Below are 19,715 nucleotides of genomic sequence, written 5' to 3' on the forward strand. Positions count from 1 at the left end.
TTGAGGTAAACAACATCCACTGCTCTCCCTTCATCTACCCAACCAGTCACGCCATGATAGAAAGCTATCAGGTTAGTCAAGCATGATCTTCCTTTAGTGAATCCATGCTGACTACTTCTGATAATTTCCTTTACCTCTACATGCCTGGAGATGACCTTCAGGATGAACTGCTCCATCACCTTTCTGGTGACAGAAGTGAGGTTGACTGGCCTACAGTTTCCCGGGTCCTCCTTCTTGCCATTTTTGAAGATTGGAGTGACATTTGCTTTCCTCCAGTCCTTGGGCACTTCTCCTGTCCTCCATGACCATTCAAAGATGATGGAGAGTGGCTTGGCAAGGACATTCACCAGCTCCCTCAGCACTTGTGGGTGCACCCCATTGGGGCCCATGGATTTGTGAGGATCCAGTTTGCCTAGGCGATCTCTGACGCGATCCTCCTCAACCAAGGGGAAGCCTTCCTTTCTCCTGATTTGACGTCTCACCTCTGGCGGTTGGGATGCCTAAGGGCCAGCCTTAGCAGTGAAGACTGAAGTAAAGAAGGCATTCAATAACTCTGCCTTCTCTGCATCCTGCATCACCAGGACACCCACCTGCCCATCAGCAGGCCCACAGTTTCCCCAGGCTTTCTTTTACTGCTGATGTATTTAAAGAAGCCCTTCTTGTTATCTTTGACATGCATTGCCAGATTTAGTTCCAAGTGGGCGTTGGCCTTCCTCGTCACATCTCCGCATACCCTGACAACATTCCTATATTCCTCCCAACTGGCCAGTCCCTTTTTCCACATACTGTAAACCTCCTTCCATTTGAGTTTTTCTAGAAGATCTTTGCTCATCCATGAGGGTCTCCTCCTCCTTTGTTTGACTTCTTCCTCCTAGGGGATGCACCAATCTTGAGCTTGGAGGAAGTGGTACCTGTATATTGACCAGCTCTCTTGGACCCCCCTACCTTCGAGACCCCTAGCCCATGGGATTCCTCCAAGGAGGTGTTTGAAGCAGCCAAAGTTAGCTCTCCTGAAGTCCAGGGGTCGTAACCCTACTTGTTGCCCTCCTTCTACCATGCAGGATCCTGAACTCCACTATCTCATGGTCACCCCAGCCAAGCCTACCCCCAAACTTCACATCCTCAACCAGACCTTCTTTGTTGTTAGTATAAAGTTCAACAGCACAGCTCGCCTCCTTGGCTCCTCCACCACCTGTGTCAAGAAGTTATCCTTGATGCTCTGCAGGAACCTCCTGGATTGTGTGTGCCTCACTGTGTTGCTTTTCCAGCAAATATCAGGGAGGTTGAAGTCCCCCATGAGACCCAGGGCCTGCAATTGTGAGGCTACTTCCAGCTGTCTGTAGAAGGCCTTGTCACCTTCCTCTTCCTGATCAGGTGGTCTGTAGCAAACACCCACAACAGTGTCACCCATATTTGCCTGCCACTTAACTTTTATCCATAAGCTCTTGACTCATTCTTCCTCATCCCTAGGCAGAGGTTGATACATTCCAGTTGCTCTTTCACGTAAGGCACAACTCCCCAACCTCACCTTGCTGGCCTGTCTTTCCTAAAAAGTATGTAGCCATCCATGACAGCATGCCAGTCATGCGAGCTATCCCACCATGTCAGTGTAACTGCAGTGAGATCGTGGCCTTGATACCATGCACACATGGCTGGTTCCTCCTGTATATTCCCCATGGTTTGTGTGTTGGTGTACTGGTATTTCAGAGAGGTACTTGAGCATGTGGGTTTCCCTGGAGGAATGCATGAGGATCCACTATAGCCATGCAGACCCTTGAGGGGTTTGGTCTTCTGATTGTCATCTCATGAGGCAGCTAAGGCATTTTTGTGGCTGCTCTGGTTGTCCTGGCTTATTATTCTGTTGGATGTGATGGCACTAGCATTGCCAGTTTGGCCTCTGCCCCCTGAGTTCTTCTGTTTAGGCTAGAACAAATAGTATTGGTTTCCTGACATGCATGCACAGAATGGGTTTATATGTAAAAAAAGGTGATCACAATGGGAGAAATCTTTGTGAAAATATTTTTTGTTAAAAAGTGAACAGATTTCCTTTTGAATTGGAGCAGAAAATAACTGATACAACTGTGTACTGAATATAAAACCTCTTGGGCACTGAAATGATCTTCCTGGTACTCTGAAAAATGTCTTGTTGCCACGGAAGTATTGCATGATGGTTAGGTGTCTCTTATGGGACAACCTTTACAATGCCAAGAACATTCACTTAAGTAGTCTGAGTGCTTTTATTATCTGTATATGAGTCATCTATGTATGCTGTTGGACTGTTTTCTCACCACGGGAGTGAAGGAGATAGGAGAGTATTATACAAGGCATCACAGTTTTTTTCATACCACTGTGCTGTGTTCACTCACCTTTGGTGATCCCAGTCACAACCTTTCTAAGAGGTAGTTCAGTATAACAAAGGCATTTTAGAAACGAGGGAATGGTTGTGAGGTCTAAATATTGAGCATGCGCTGTCATGGAATAATGTCTCTAAATAATTGTTGATTTTCAACTTAGTTTGTCATAAAAAGTCTGTGCTGATTTATACAAAACTCTAATCATATTTATTACGATTGTATTTTAGCAACTTGGGATCCAAAATTTTTTATTACCTACATAGCTGGAGGAATTTCTGCTGCTGTCTTACTGTTAATTTTACTGATCGTCTGCATCACCACTGCTTATCGCAAAAAGTGAGTAACAAACCAATTTGCTTGATATACTGAGGCAGATAAGTATGAAGGTGTTAGCAGTTCATTCTACTATCTCCTTCAGAAGCAATTAAAAAAAAAGTAGATGTGAAAGTTTAATTTTCTTGCCAAAATTTTAAACTTTAAAAAGTAGTCAGTTCTACAGCCAATGAAAAAAGTGACATTTTCAATTTTTTTTCTTTTTTTTCACATTAAAAAAAACCAAATGGCCTACTGAAGTTCCTTGGTCAGCTAAATGCTTACAGTGGTATTAGCTGAAACTTCATGTCAAGGGTGAGTTGTCAGGAATAACATAAGCCTAAGCATAGGCTGTTCCTATCTCGTACATAGAGAAGGATAGGCGACAGCTTGAGGTTTTCCAAATCTTCTAGCATTTTTTGTCTTCTGATTTTATGTTCCAAATTTGCTCACAGCAGGATCAAGATTAATAATTTAAATCATTATGTAAGTTTGCTGTGTTACTTGCTAAATATACACTAGCAGCCTGATCCAGAATCTCTGCTTCCAATGAAAAGAAATAGTGGGCAGAAAAAAATATTTCTTCCCCTACCACAATATACGAAGCTGCTGGGACTTGTTGGCGATATATTACTGTATTTGCCCTTAAATCAGAAGGCCTTTTTATCTGTCTGGGCCTTTATGAAACGGCGGATCTCATGCATGTTACAGTTTGCAAGTCAGAGGAAAGACTACTTGGATTGGTATTGTCCTTACTGGTTTCAGTGGGAAAGTAAGCAATACCGGCATCATCTCTTGTATGCTGGAATTAGATATTTTGGACTATGCTATGATGCAGGGTGCAGTTCCCTCCATTGTGTTTCTGACTGAATGTGTGTCACCAGAAAGAAGAGGAAGAGAATCACAGAGGACTTCCAAAATGTTTTGTACTCTACTCAGGCCTGGGTAAGATCAGCTGGAGTTTACTTGCATTTTGTATTGCATATTTCTTAACACCTTTCTCTTCTGTATCTGATCTTTATATTGCTTGAATCTTATTGTCTAATCTTAAACTATAGAGACTGGAAAATTTGAGCATTTTACAGTGTGATTATCCTTATTCACTTTTTAAAATTAATATTCTTTAATATTTTATAGCTACATTTAGAGACCCAACTGTGTTCCATATTATTAACAAATAAGTTTTTTCGGCTTCTTAGCTTTTATATTATTTGTGTATTGTTAATGCTTTTTTTCCTCAAGTTGCTACTTGTAAAAGCGAGGCAAAAAATTTTAGCCCATGATACCCTATGCCTTTATTTATTTCTTCTAGCTCAGCTTCACCATAATTCATCGGGACAGCTGTTTCAGTGCTTCTCCTTTCCTTTTGTATTGTAACAATCAATGTTCTGGAGCTCTGAGTCTTTCGTCCCCTGCCCTTAATAATCCTATTCAAGGCCTGAAGTTTAGAAGTGGAAAGCTAGGACCCAACTTCACTGCTTCTGCCTTGTCCCTTCATACCCTACAGTCCGGGTATGAAGTGATGTGGTGCTTAGGAACACAACCACATTGTCACAGTCTGAGACTCTAGCTTTCCACCTATCTCCTCTCAGATTACACTTCTGTATGGTCCAACAGTGAGCTCCACTGCAGATATGTCCTTATAAAGCCCTTTGACCTCCTGCCATTTCCATCGCTCTCATTCTGACTCTTGGGTCACTGTTTGTATCAGAATGAAGCTCTTCCTACTGTGGCATAGGCTAGGAACAAGCCATTTGCTTCAGAAACCATCTTTCCTCCCATGCCAGTTAACCAAAGCACCATCATATTAATTTGTCTTAATGACAAGACTAATTCTTAGCATGGTCATTACCTTTAGAGTGATTAATGTTTTAAGATTGACACAGTAGGCTACTTCAGTATCTGGAGTGTGCATGTGAAGGGAAGGGGGCATTCCACTGGTGCTTTACCAGGCATGTGATGTGGGAAGTGCAACTTCTTTTTTTCATGTGTTTTCAATCTGCAATGTATTCACAGAAAACGATAGGCCAAAAGGTATTTTGGCTGATGGCTGAATATTTCTCAGTAAATCTGCATATGAGGAAAATTTGCCATTTTTCTCATATTTCAAGTCTTTCAGCTTTTTCTTTTTCCTTTTTTTTTTAATTTTAATTTTTCTAGCCTGCTAACAGTTATGGAAGATCCAATTTTCTTGGCATGTGGAACACAGAAAGAAGAGAAGAATCATCACTCAAGCAGACAGAGGAGATTTACGTCAATGTCTCACACAATCCTACAAAAAGCCATTAGATTCCTTCTTAAATATGAAGTAACCAAAGTGCAGGCCTTACATTTGCAGCTTTGGCATTTTTTTTTTTTTGTGCTGGCGAGATGTGGAAGGTCAAACTGGCTGTGCTGGACACTGCCTGGGCTGCTTTGACTGGACAGCCAGCCTGGTCCAGGTTACACCAGGTGTATTTGTGTTGTATTGCAGCCTCCAGCATCAACGTATCCTTTGATTCATATGTAGAATTAAAGATTATTCGTACTTCTGCAATTTAAACATTTTTATCCAGTAGGTGTACTCTTAGGTAAGAAATTTAGAACAGCTTTGATATGCAGAATGGAGCTGCATATGTTTACATAAAGTTAATTTGGTCTGAGAAATCTCTGTCTGAGAAGCCTATGTGACAGGGTGAGAAAGAAAATGTGCTCGATGTTGTCCACGCCCATGATTTTTGCATCTCAAATTGCAAGGTATTTAGAATAACAAATGTCCATAACTTTCCACACAGGAGGTGTTTTTTTGCTGCTGGGCAAACAGTACTCTTCAGCTGACAAACGCAAATATATCAGGGATCTTTGGACATAGATTTAAAACTATGAACAGAAGCTTGCTATCTGACAGCTGTGTGGTTTTACAGGCTTCATGCTACTCACCATAGTTATTTCAGCGCTTTCTATTTGGGGATGGAATAGAAGTGTAGCCCCAATTTCCTCTCTCCCTCCTTCCTCCCGGTCTCTCCCCCCATGCCCAGGAGAAAACAAAACATGAAGACTCCATCACTGTCAGGTTATATTTAATAATAATTTATTATAAGGTTTAGTTGCACAAAAAATAAATGAGAACATGGAAGATACATGAATAAATGATGCAAAGCAGAAAAAAGCATGATTGAGAACATTTACAGAACAATACACACACACATGTAGTTGTATGTGTGCGTATGTATACATTCTGCTGAAACCTACAGAAGAAACCACACAGAAATTGAACAAACAGACAAAAAAAAAAAATATCCTTAAACAAACAGAACTAGAAGGCAGACCTGAGAATTAGGATCTACACATCTTTTGGCCTTTTACAAATCTGCTGTGTTACTGAGGACGAAATCCCAGTAGATGAAGGTGTCACCATGACAGCTGATAATCATATATGTCTGCACACTACAAACTGTGTGCCTGGCCCACCTATGCCTGATTCCTCTTTTCTCTTGAAGCATTCGTAAAAGTGTTGCTGAATATGTTGGGTTTTGTTTTTGGTTTTTGAAAAGGATCGAGGGGGAGGCATCATGCGTCTGCCTACGGATCAGTAACTGGTTCCACTTGGCCGGCTGGGAAGGAGCATCAACAGCCTGACAGTGAAAAGCACATTTTGTGTAGCCTTCTCCAATGGAAAACTTTCTTCACTTGCACGGGAAAACAGGAGCCTATGGTCTCTGAGAATAATGTGGATACAAGGCTTCTCTGAACTATTTGAGCAATAGTACCATTGTGTCGTTATCCTACACTTCAGCTAAAAATCGAAAAACCTAAACTAAACTGTCCTTCAACCTAGCACTGAAGACTTAAAGTGTTTACAATGTCTTATACCATTAGAAAACATCTCATTTTGGTTTTGTGTACTCCTGAACAAGGACACATACACATTGCGAGGGATAGTTTTTTTTTTTTCTTTCACTTACTGAAGGTTTTGTGATATATAAATGCTTGCATGTGAAGTTGATGAGGATACACAGAACTCTTTTATCAATATGTTGGTTTACTTCCTGAGTATTCAAATGTCATAGCAGATAATTCTAAGTTGTGCACAACATTACAAATAAAACCCTGTAGCATCAGGTCATTTCTTTGATGACCACATTTATATTAAATTGCCAAAACAATAATGTAATGAATGTGATTACTGTGAAGTTCTCAGTTAGAACCCTGACACAGAAATATCCATAAGCCGAGAAGTTAGTACTGTTTCACTGCTTGTAGAGACAGTCAAAGTACATCCTTACCTTACTGAGGGTAAGACTGGGGACAGGTTGAGGTTAAGTACCCAGAATACCAGACTGTTTGATTATTTCTGGTAATGCCCTTATTTCTTGCCTCCCTTGGTACTTTTAGCTTGTCTTTTCAAAATAATTTTTGAGAAAGAAGAAAGAAGAAAAAAATCTGTAGTGCACATCTTTGCAGGTATTTAATCTGTTTTAATTCAAATTCCATAGACATATTACTTCTACCAGGATAGTCCACAGGGTAAAGCACATCACACATAGCAGAATAAGAACAATATATTATTTTTCTCAAAAAACAAACCCAAAGCAACAGCTTCATTTTTGTACCATGGTAATATCAGTGAACAGCAGCTGAACATGAGACCTATATAAATGAAAACCAGAAAGAAAACAACCCCAAACTTACCAATATTCTCATTGGCTTAGAAACTAGTAAACTACACACAAGAAAAACTTACAAAAGTATAATTTGAAATGTAATATTAAAACTCTATAAATATTTTATGAGCCTGGCAGGATGGGACCCAGCAAGAGTCTATTTGATGTGACAGAGTTTGGATTACGTAAATAAACTTTCCAGTGTAAAATAGTACAAGCTATTGTTTATTGCTGTTTATTTTCAATATTTCCCATAGATTAGATTTCTTTCTTTTGGAAGGTTTTAGTTCCTTTTGAATGAACCTCATCAACTGTAATTTAGAAATTTTATGTTGAACAATTGTGCTATTTCATGCTGCACCACTTGCCCAAATAGTTAAGAGGGAAGGGAAAAAAAAATCAAGGAACATGACACAACTATGGATAGTAACCAGCTCAGCACACTGTCTAACCTGTAAGATAGTTGTCTTTTTTGTTGTTTTAAGGCCTTAGAAACTTGGCTGAATGGAAATAGACATCATAAAGCAAATTTTCATTAAAAACACTGAGTCTTTAATCACTGGGTAACTACCTTCTCTGTAACTGGAAAATAAATCTATGAGATTTTAAGAAAAGTAAGAACAGATTTCTTTTCCACAACAACAAAAATTTGATCTTCTATGCTGGATGAAAAAGGTAGATGTTTAAGTAAGTCCCACATTCAAAGGAAAAATCCATGATTAATAGTACCACTAAGTCTTTAAAGGACATAAGCTCACATCTGTCTAAAACAAACATCAGAGAAAAAAATTATTTGCAGTCAGTCTTTGCTGGGACTTCTGAACGTGGGAGAGGCAGTTGCCAGAGTTTGGATCAACAGGGCAAATTCCAAAATTACAGTCTATGAAGGAAGGTGAAAGTTAGAACAGTAACATACATGATCTCCTGTTACTTTCTTTATTCATTTCAAATATGTTCCTTTACCTTGAAGAGCTCCTCTGATCCTGTAATATAGTCATGATACTGCTCTTTCTGCTTGTCTGCTGCTCTCCCTTGGCTGTGCATCTTGGGGTGAACCAATGTTTCTGTGAGGAAACAGTCTGCTTTAAGGGCTGGACCTACCAAGGAACACAAGAAGCTGGACTCCTCCAAGTCCCCACGTTAGGCAGGAGAGTCCAGCACTTAATCTGCCTTCTGACCTCCACCTGCTCTAAATTCACAGGCATCTTTTCTGTTAGGCACCTAACTTTTTTCAAGAAGACTCAGAAATAACTTGTTCTAACCGTGCTGTGCAACTTAACCACCTACCTCCTATCCAGGTCTTATCCCAGGACTAGTGGACAGGAGGAGAGGACCAATGCAACAAAGCAGGCAGAACAGTTAAAGTATAGGTGCTAGCTGCATTTGCTAGTTTGGTAACAGCTGGATGCTAGTTTACTCCTGAGAGATCCAAATAAGAAACCTTACTTCAGAAAAAGAAAAGATTTCAGAGGACTAATCTCACTATCATCAGTTTCATTTCTAGTTTGGTTTTTTTCTGAGGAGTGGTGGTGACTTTTTTGTTATCATAAAGACATCTGGGAACCAGGGTTCTGGGTTTTTTTTTTGTTTGTTTGTTTGTTTTTTAATTTATTTTTAAATCTTATCTGCATCATGGTCCTCTAAACCTTCTGTGTTATTGAGCTATGTGAAAGTTCAAATCAATGGTATTTATTTACAGTAGCAGAAACTCTGTCTCAGTGAGCATTTCCCAGCACAAGTGAAAAAAGACTTATTTTCTTTAAAGCCTAAATGCTCAATAGGAGTTAATCCCCTAAACGGCTTTGGAAGTCTGACGCTAATGGCTAGTTCCAAAAACACTCCTGTCTGTCTACAAGATTGGTGCTAAAATGCCTTTTTAGACTGTGGACCCCAGGAGCAGAAACTACATGTCAAATTCTCAGACTGTATTATTTAAGGCGTAAGGCAACTCAAAAGACATTTTCAACACTTACGCATTCCTGGGGAACTGTTTTGGGCACAAGACATGCCCCCATTGTCATGCCTTGCTGGGATGTGGTGTCAGGGTATGTGTGGGCTCAGGGTGGCCACTGCCCCTCTGACATCCAGTGCAAAGGATTCCACCTTGAGGCTAGAGAGCCACAGTGGTCTTCAAAACACTATGCTGGACTAGACTCTTCACTGTCATATGAAATGCTGTTTGTGCTACCACAGTCAGTTCATCCAGTATCCTACCTGCCAAATCAGCCAGGAAACGGAAGACCCTGGACCAGTTCTCCCGGAGCCTGCATCGGACATGCATCCGCTCTCCCCCGCCCTTTCCAGCCTTCCCCTGAAGCTGGGCTCCTGTACAGAAACAACTCATGTTTTAAGGACTAAGAAGAACCTGCAGGGCTCAGTAGGGCACTCCAAGAAGAATGTCCTTGTCTCTGCTTGTCCCCCTAACTCCTTTTTTTTCATTATTTTCTAAGAGTAAAATGCATTAAGAGTGATAAGAAGAGGATGGGCATCTAGATAACCATGGGAAAAACACGTGATGAGTTTGCCAACATGTCCTTTAAAATATGAGAGCCTAAGAATCATCAAGATAGTCTCACCTGTGGGAGGTCTGAGACTAATGGAGCAGGCTACCACCATGACACAGGACTGTGTCACTGCTCTGATGAGTTTCTTGACTCTGATTAGGCTTGATTTATAAAGCTGTAGGTTTACCTTACTACCTATCTGTGTTATAGTCTTGCAGTTATATATACCTACATCTAACTTAGGACATAATGTTCAGGCTAGAAATACCGAAGGAACCGCACAAAGTTATGTAAAGCAAGTTTCAATGCTATCCATATTGCTAGCTGGTATAATTAGATAAAATAACTAATATGAATTACTAGCAGTGGCCAACATACTACTTCTAGCTTTATGCTTACTTAAAAAGACAATTTTGTAGTTTTAGAAAAAAAGTGTCACCGTGATTCTAAGTGGCATTTAATACCTTTCTTAAAAGTTTAATTAGATTGTTAGACTAAATAATTAATTTGTAGTATTAACCAGTAAGTTTAATAACACTCCAGAAGGACGGGATGCCATCCAGAGAGACCTGGACAAGCTTGAGAGGTGGGCCTCTGAGATCCTCATGAAATTCCACAAGGCCAAGTGCAAGGTCCTGCGCCTGGGTCAGGGCAACCCCCAGTATCAGTACAGCCTGGGGGAGGAAGGGATTGAGAGCAGCCCTGCGGAGAAGCACTTGGGGGTACTGGTGGATGAAAAGCTGGACATGAGCCAACAATGTGCATTTGCAGCCCAGAAGGCCAGCCATATCCTGGGCTGCATGAAAAGAAGCGTGGCCAGCAGGTCGAGGGAGGTGATTCTGCTCTTCTGCTCTCCTCTGGTGAGACCCCACCTGGAGTGCTGCGTCCAGCTCTGGAGCCCTCAGCACAAGAAGGACATGGACCTGTTGGGGCGGGTCCAGAGAAAGGCCACAAAAATGATCCAAGGGCTGGAGTGCTTCTGCTATGAACATAGGCTGAGTTGGGGGTGTTCAGCCTGGAGAAGAGAAGGCTGCAGGGAGACCTTATTGCAGCCTTTCAATAATTAAAGGGGGCTTATAAGAAAGATGGGGACAGACCTTTTAATAGGGTCTGTAGTGATAGGACAAGAGATAATGGTTTTAAACTGAAAGAGGGTAGATTTAGATTAGATGTAAGGAAGAATTTTTTTACAACGAGGGTGGTGAGACACTGGCACAGGTTGCCCAGAGAGGCGGTAGATGCCCCATCCCTGGAAACATTCAAGGTCAGGTTGGTCGGGGCTCTGAGCAACCTGATCTAGTTGAAGATGTCCCTGCTCACTGCAGGGGGGTTGGACTAGATGACCTCTAAAGGTCCCTTCCAAGCTAAACCATTCTATGATTCTATGATTTAAGTGATCAATAGCTTGTCATAGTAAGATCTAGTAAAAAATTACACAGTATCTTTTTTTTTTTTTTTCAATACCTTTCTGTATTTGTGTTGATGTTTAAAGTGTATTTCAAGATAGAAATGTATGTTAGGAATATTTATATATATCTTAAAAATTCTCTTTGTTAATACAATTTTTTTCCTCTGAAATAAATCTCTTTGAAGCAGACATTTATTATTTTCTTTTAAATTTCCATAATTTACTCAACAATAGTAGTATGGGAGGAACTTTCCCACAGAACTCTGTCAGATCATTGTGCAATTAGATGCATAAAGGCTGAGGACCTATGGATGTATTTTTACACATCATGAATGCAGATGTTGCTTTTATTATCTAGAATTTGATCAGCTCTGAAATGTTCTAGGTAATATTTTTAGAAATATCTGGCTGGCTGCATAACGTCCATAAAGTTGTGTGATAATCATTGCAATGCATGGTGCAAGATACTATTTTTTAAGCATCTATATTGCATAATGCATGTTAGATGGACTGGTACTTGGTTTTTCCAGCCAGGTTAGGGAAAATGAGCCCATCACTCCTGAATCCATTGTCACAGAGCAACTGAGAGCTGTGAGTTGGATTAAACACAAAGTATTGTTCCCAGCTTCTCATACAGCTGGAATTTGAATGCTCTGGGAAACTGTTTTGCACAACACAACCCATTGATGTGTGCTTAAATATCTGCTAAATTCTTCTAATAATTTTAAAGATTACAGATTTTTTTTTTAAATTTTTGTTGGTTTCTTACCCTATTTTTAATTTCCTTTTTATTAGGTTTCAAAACCTTCTCTGTCTTTCTCTAATTATGATTTTCAAAGAAAGAGAAAGAAATACAAGATGAGCATGTGCCATACTTTGGTAGGAAGTCATAATGCTTTTCATCTGCATTGTCTTTTTTCCTTGTAACCATCTTAAATCAGTATAACCTGCAAAAAGCAGTTCTGGAAAATACGTATCTCCTGTCACAGCCTGTCAACTGCAGAAACTCAGGAAATGCAACAATTAACATCAACAAGGATAGCTTTATTTTACATAATTTTTCTATTTTAGCTTTAGGAGCAGTGATGAGAATAAATGTTTAACTGGAACCTTTATTTTTGTTACTGTAACAGAATTGCCAAAACAGAGGATTAATTCGTGCTATTTCTATGCCCATTGCCGTCCTGCAATCATACAATTTTAAAAAAGATTGGAAACAATGTGTAGCCTATATTAAAAACGAGGGTTAACTTCATTCATGTCAGCTATTGTTACAGGAAAAAGATCTACTACAGAATGTATCAATTCACTTGACAATCTCAGGATTGTAAGGGAACATGGTAAATCCATTTAACCTCACAAGGATTTCTGTACTGATGGAAAAAAACCAATGAAATCCATGCTTTGGGACTTTCAGTGGGAGATTTAAAAAGATTAACTCTTTCATCTTAGAGAGTGTATTAGATTCTGAGCTTGCATTTAGTTAAAAAGAAAATCTTTTCTCCATTACAACTTGCAATATTCATAACAATATTGACACTTTAAAATTTATTTTAATTAATCATACTTAAACCTCAGTTACTTTCATACCTGTTTTATTCACATCCTTAAAAATCTGTCAAGCTGTATATGCATGCAAAGGTGTGAAAAGCATCTTTGTGAAGTGAAACTTCCATTTTCTTCAATAGAAGCAGTTCACCTATGGATTCTAATATTTAGGTTTCTAAGTATAATGCCATTTAAATAATTGCTGAATGCACAGCACCTTTACCTATTGTCTTCTCAGGGCCTGGACAGAGAGACAAACTTCTTATCACAATAGGTTAGTCAATATTCTTTGACATTTCTTTTATTCTACTGTACATCTCTACTTGTTTCCAATATAACACACCTTTTTACCTAAAATCAAAAGTGAAGACCATTTATTTATAATATCAAGAACAAACACAGCACCCTTTGTGGAGTGCAACACTTATATATCCGTAGAGTTAATATATCCAACCTTATAACCTTTGATTTTAAAGTTATGTCACTATAATGGTGTTGCACAGTCATTGTCTCCTACCTACAAAATAAGCAGACACCCCAACCAGTTGTCTGTGGTGAAAAATATAAGATTCTAATATATACAGGTTGTATAAGAAGCTGGTTTGGAAACAGTCACAAGTATTTGGATGATCTACATGAAAACAAAATTTTCCAGTGCTGTGGGATCTGCTCTTTTACTCAAACAGTAGCTTTTGACACTTTCTGCACAGTCCACTCTATCCTGTATGTGGATAAAAGCCACATTTATTCCTTTGCAGCAGGTATAAAAAGGAGCTGAACCAATCTCATAATAAACACATATTAAAATAAAATCACTGATATAAAACACACATTAAACACACTAAAAAAGAGATTAATTGGAACACCTTCCTCTTTTTCTTTTAGGAAGAAACAGTTGTAAATAATGCTGTATTTCATGCTAAAAAGCACAGCCATTCAAGAGATTTCTATTTTCTTATGAATACCACAGTTTCTAGGAGTTTCTAGTTACCAGATGAAAACTAGCAAAAAATGTGGCTGGTGAGCTAAGTCTGAGTAGAGGTTTATATGCTACAGGCTGATGGTCTTTGTCAGTTCCTAGAGATCAAACGTCTCAAAAATCACTACTCCTTATAGTATTGCCTATTTGACTGGAGAGTTGAACAAGCATGAAGTTCATTCCTTTTCTGATAAGTGCAATACAGAGATCTGATTAATGCTTTTTTTTTTCTCTTTGCCATGAACAAGTAAGGGTCTTCACAGACTGCCTGCACTGAGCGACCCCTAAATGAATGGGTGCCTGAAATCTGTATGTTGTAATTAAATTATTGCTATCGAGAGCACTTTAAAAGACTTTTGACCTCAGATATTAAATTTCAACTCCTCCTCCAGCAAAGTGTTATTAGCGTAGGACAAGACTTGATTAGAAATGTGTTTGCTGCTTTGCAACAGGATTTCTAGTCATGTGTTGTAAAATTAAGTATTTTCCCGAAATGTCTGGTAGACTTTTGTCAAAACAAAAAAGAGTTGCGAAGTTGCAAACTTCTTTGGTTTATCAATACATTTCCAAGTTTTACTTGCTAGCTACAGGGGAAAAAACAAAACCAAAATTACCCCCAAGAACATGTGAGGAGCTGGAATCAGAGCCTACCACAGAAAGGAAAGTCTACACATTTACTCAGTAAGACAGCAAACTATGTGACAAGATTTTCTTTTTCCTTTACATAGGCAGGCAAAATTATTTCAAAAGAGTATACTCACGGATGATTTAAACTATCAATAATAAAATGTAGCTGTTTAAAAAATGCATCTACTCAAGTACCTTAGCACCATTTGGTGATTTATTACCAGTCTCCTTCAATTTCTCCTTTTCTGCACCAAGTGACTACAAAATCAAAAGAACCAGCATGCATCAATCTATAATTTTCACAGTTAAGATATGTTAATAACTATATTTAGTAATGCTGTGTGTTATTTGTTCATAGGGGTGAATATATTGTTATCAAGAGTAATTTTTTAAAAATTTAAATCATGGTTACGGTTATATATTCCTAACACATCATCAGAACCAAAATGAAAGCGACAGCCTTATATTATTTCTTCTATTTTATAATGTACTAATGCTAAGTTCCATTTGTACCAGTTGCACCTGGTTACCACTGAAGACATTTTCTGCCCTCCATCTCTTCACAGCTCATTAGCTGAAAACAGAGAGCTCCTCTTGGGTCAGGAGTAGACACATTATCTGTGTGCCTTGCACATGAAGAAAGCCGAGACTTGAACAGGGACCCATGGGGTCCCTGGGCCTATTTAAAGGCCCTTGTAGTCTCTAGGCAAGCAGCTCTACCACGTGTGCCAAAAGAGAGTCTTCCTTCTGGCAGAAGCACTAGGAGCTGTACAAAGTAGTCTCAGTGGGGAATCACTTAGATTATCGACAGGCATATGCCAGGAATTAAAGCAATTCCATGAAAACAGAATTTTCTGGCAAACTGTTGGTGCAGTGCCTGCCTGGTTCTCATAGAGCTTTTCTGAGGAACATTTCTGGAAGCTGTGCAAATACAGAAATGTTACAGTGATATCATCTGTTGTGGACTGGCACTAATGGCAAGATCCACCGGCTGCTGAATATCTTTGTGCTTCAGGTGCCCAGTTTTCTTAGATTGTACGCTTACAGTACACTGTGAAGTTGCATCCTTATTTCCAACTTCCAGCGTGGTTACATTTATTCTCTACAAGAAATAGGCTCCCAGTAGGTCACGTTTGCTTTTTGTTGGTTGCTTTCTCCAGCTTTGTCCTAGAGTTAAAAGTTTCTGACTATTGCTACAAGATGAGACTTCACAGATGCTTATAAATGTATGAGTTGAGAGGATAGTTGCATTATGTAATGAAAGCAAAATATTTAGTAAAACTCCTATACATGGCCAATCGCCCCCTTTTTTGTGTGTGTTTTGGAAATAGCATCTACATTTTCATTAACTAGACAATATTCATGCACTGCATAGGAAGACAAAACCATCTGTGACAGACAGCAACTGTTCCCCAGGAAATAGAAAGAGCACACTATGTAGATCTTAGGCTTTTTATCTAAACATAGCTAAAGCACTAATTTCAGGATTTAGACAGGTTCTTAAAGTATATGGGCGCTGGAACTACAAAGCAGTTCTCATACTCTCCTGTTTTGCCTTTTCCCCACTTTTAGATTGTGTGGAATACATAAGTATTCAAGTCACGACACAGAGGAAGACAGTTACATGGACACAGCATAGAAATCTGCAGAACATATTGGAAACTGAACCTAAGGAATTTTAAAGAAAATGTATACTTTTAGGGCAAGTGAAAGAATTGCAGTTGTATAGGAATAAAAACAACTGGCCAGTTCCTCAAAAGGCGTGTATTTGGCAAAGCTGCATTTAATAACAGAATTACGCCAGGAGAGTATCTATCTTTTTGTATCCCATTTTGCATGTAACATTTGCAAACTGGAAATTTTCCCAAAGCAAAATGTCAACCAAACTTTTTTCTTAAATTAATGTGTGAATGAAGCTTCCTTGATGGGTACAGCTCAGAGAGCACCATGGGTACAGCTCCCTGACAGCGTGGGAGAGCAATTTTTCATTTTAGCTCATCAAAATAATCTGTAGGGAGCCGTTCTATTCCTGAGTATGGCAGCACTGTGAGAAGGAAAAGAGGTAGTGAATGAGACAGGGGAAAAGAGGAAAAAATAAAGCTGATTGTGGTGGGGTAGAAGTGTTGCATTCAAGCGGATCACAAAGCTTTTTTATTCAGTAGCTGTTCACTGAGGTGTAGAAAGCTGTAAGTCTGCAAGGTCTCTTAGCCTGGAAAATGGTTGGAGAAAAGCTGGACATACTGTATCAGTAAATGTTTAATCAAAAGCAGAAGTTTCTTCCATACTTTTTAATACATATATATATATATGTGCATATATAAAACAACCCAACAGCACTTTTTTTTTTTAGTTAAATTATGGTACATAAAACTGATTGTTTCATTGGAAAAAAGTCTATGTGTCTCCTCCTTGATATGCTTCCTCAACCTGTCCTGAGAAAAAACTAATGAGACGAATCCGTCTGGTAATCATGGCATCATTTCACACTGGGAACAGAACACAAGGCTGCTCAGATCATAGTAAGAGGGCAGATATTTCTCCCCACAATTTCAAACATTTCAGGGCATCACAAGAAGTACAGAAATGTTCGATACCACTTACAAAAATCTAAATGTTCAGGATAGATAAAACTTGTTCCCCACCTACAGGTATGCCTTCCAACTTATTCCCTCATTACTGATTACAAACACACCTACTAGAGTTCATTTTTTAAAGACCTCTTCCAAAGACAGAAAATTTTCATTGAGATGTACTCATCCTCTTTTTCAAAGTAAACCGATGCTTGACACATGATCGTACAAGATACAATGTGCATCTAAAACAGAAATTTGAGAAGTAAACAGAGAAAATCAAAGTAACGCTGACCAGAAAGACAAGCCCAGAGCTCAGCTCTGCCGTATCTGGCCCAGCCATGGCACAGGCAGTCACCAGCTGGGGATGTGGCCCGCTTTTATTTTTCTGAGAACAGTTTTCCCGCTTTTTAAAGTTAGGCTTGCAGGCACGGTTACCTAAATGATTTGCAAATAAGGACACCTCGCAGCAGTTCTGACGACAAGACTGTGGTGTTGATGTGGACGTTCACAGCTCTCAGGGGTGTCATGAGAATTATGTGCCAATTAGTAAGGGATGAATTTGTGCCCCAGGAATTTAAGATTAGAGTCATACCAGGCAATAACCTTACCTTAACGCATCAAACTCTATTCCCAACAAAATGTATTAGCCTGCTACTCCAGTATCTGTTGGTGTCTGGCTCGAAAAACACCTGACCACCTTCTAGGGTAATGAGAGAACTCGCTTGGATATGAAGGTGACCCCCGCAGCGCTGAAGCTGCATCTCGAATCGGCGATGTTTCAGCCACTCCAACGGGAATCGGTGGGCTGCGGCAAGGACCTAAAAATGTTACGGGTGAAGATCGGCCGGCCTGCTGGTGGAGGCGGGTAGGAAGGCCCCGATGTCGAATGCGCCATCGTGATGGAGCCCCAGAATGGGCCTTCTCCGGTCATGCAGAAACCTTCACATCAACACAGTTTCGTTTGTTTCCACCACTTTCTCACAACACGAATGTGTTCCCTTCCCCCCCCACCCCCCTCCTTCCTGAACGTTATAGACAAAAGGAACGGCAAAATAAATAAATAAAGACTTAGCCTCTGCTTCAGGGAAGCCGCCTCTCCAGGTTTCCGCCTTGGCAGTGACCCGGCTGGAGCTGGTAGGCATCAGTTTTCACGGCAAATGGTGGGTGCAGAGGGGGAGGTCCCCGGCCCTGGCGGCAGGCTCCAGGCTTGACTGTCTCTCTCGGCCGGCCGCCCCCAGCTGTCATGGCACCAAGCCTGAGCCGTAGCTGAAGGCGTAGCTGCTGGACAGCGAGAGGGACTGCTGGTGCTCCTCGCCCTGCTCCGAGGGGTAGCTAGGAAATGTCTGTGCCCGGGACACCTTCGCCGAGCCAAGGCTGTGACCTGGAGGGGGGGACATGGACACAAAAGATGTAACTGGGCTTTAATTTAATCTCAGTTTACTTGAGGTCTTTTGCCATGGGTGTGGACCCTGACAGGCTGATGTTGTATTGTCCCGTGGTGCCAGGGTGCCCGGAAAGCAGATGTGCCACATGGGGCCTCACTGGGGCTGCAGAGGAGGGTTTTGCCTGTGCCCGAGGCCGGAGCAGGTGATGGATGCCCAGCTGATGCAGAAGGTCCCAGACTCAACACAAGCATAATTTATGGGCAGAATTTTTTAATTTGTTTTGTTTTTTTAGATTGCAGAATATCATATCTGTAGATCTCCTACTCTATAAATCTCAGTTATGCTTGTTAGTTAGAGCTGATGAAGAAGTAATGCACTTATTTATTTGAAGCACTGCTTAAGTGGTGGAAGTAATGCCAGTGGTTTCAAAGGGATTTTTCACACAAACGCCGTTTTACGTACTTACTGTCTTTCAAATAGGATGCCAGTTTGTCAGGTAAACACATCATCATTGCCGTTTCAAAAGGAAATGGAGGTGGGATATGGCCACGTGGCAGAATACTGGTTGGGAAGAGGATGTGCAGGATCTTTCCTCACACAGGCTTGTGATTGTCATATAACCATAGCTTGCTCACTTGCAGCCAGCAAGATGGGAAACCATGTGTGAAAAGCCATTAAAAAGCCAATGACCAAACTTAGAAGATGAATTCTATGGCCTGATTCTGTATCCCAATAATTTGCCTATCTCAAAATTTCCTTCTGAAATTGAGATTTAATTAGTAATAAAAAGTTAAGTTCCAAAGTATGTATCTTCATGCAATGTATAGTCTCCATTTTCTGGAAATGTATATTGAAGCCTGTATTTAAAATGGTTTTGGATAATGCTTTTAAAAATGCCTTTAACACATGTATTATATGTAGAAATGCAAAATCTTATTTTTCTTTCAACCACAGAACTATTAAAGAATTGCTGTAACAGAGTACAAGAAGAACTCAGCTTGCTCTGAAATGTTTCAAAACAGCTAGCAGCTTTCTAGACTGACACAATAGCGCTGGAACCAAGAATGATGTTGACAGGATTTGGCAAAACTTAATCCTAACTTGTATTTGGAAAAGTTTTGCTATAACATGTTACTGACTGCTTCATGAAAAGACCCGGGATCCTCCTGAATATTAGTCTATCAGAGCAATACTAGGCCAAGAGAGAAAAAAAACCTGACTAAATGAAAAATAGAATAAAAGGTACATCTCAGTGACACTGGAGACAATAAAGCCAGAGACTGAATTCCCAGTGGCACGGTAATGGTCATAAAAATCCCTCTGATAGCAAAACCAAGCAGGATGCATTTTGTGTGTGTATTTTTACTATTCATTCACTGGGT

At 40.0% G+C, this 19,715-nt stretch overlaps 2 protein-coding genes across 4 annotated transcripts in view; one reads left to right on the forward strand and one right to left on the reverse strand.

The window, feature by feature from the left end:
- CD226 (CD226 molecule) overlaps positions 1-4,955 on the forward strand; it is a 29,454-nt gene extending 24,499 nt beyond the window's left edge. The window contains exons 4-6 of the mRNA XM_075085789.1: positions 2,582-2,690; positions 3,551-3,611; positions 4,827-4,955. Coding sequence (XP_074941890.1) covers positions 2,582-2,690; positions 3,551-3,611; positions 4,827-4,955 — 299 coding nt within the window. The remainder of the gene's footprint in view (positions 1-2,581; positions 2,691-3,550; positions 3,612-4,826) is intronic.
- A 759-nt stretch (positions 4,956-5,714) lies between these two features.
- Positions 5,715-19,715, reverse strand: part of DOK6 (docking protein 6) — a 280,839-nt gene continuing 266,838 nt past the window's right edge. The window contains exons 8-9 of one of the 3 annotated variants that reach the window (XR_012659151.1): positions 17,557-18,329; positions 5,715-14,633 (exon numbers count right to left, since the gene is read on the reverse strand). Coding sequence is in view for 1 of the 3 variants with exons in the window: in XM_075084596.1 (XP_074940697.1) it covers positions 18,190-18,329 (140 nt within the window). In the remaining 2 variants the exon portion in view is untranslated. Of the gene's footprint in view, positions 18,330-19,715 lie in introns of all 3 variants that reach the window. The other 2 variants (XR_012659150.1, XM_075084596.1) reach the window with 2 other exon arrangements.

Source organism: Phalacrocorax aristotelis, chromosome 2, assembly GCF_949628215.1.
Source record: "Phalacrocorax aristotelis chromosome 2, bGulAri2.1, whole genome shotgun sequence".
In the NCBI taxonomy this organism is placed as follows: domain Eukaryota; kingdom Metazoa; phylum Chordata; class Aves; order Suliformes; family Phalacrocoracidae; genus Phalacrocorax; species Phalacrocorax aristotelis.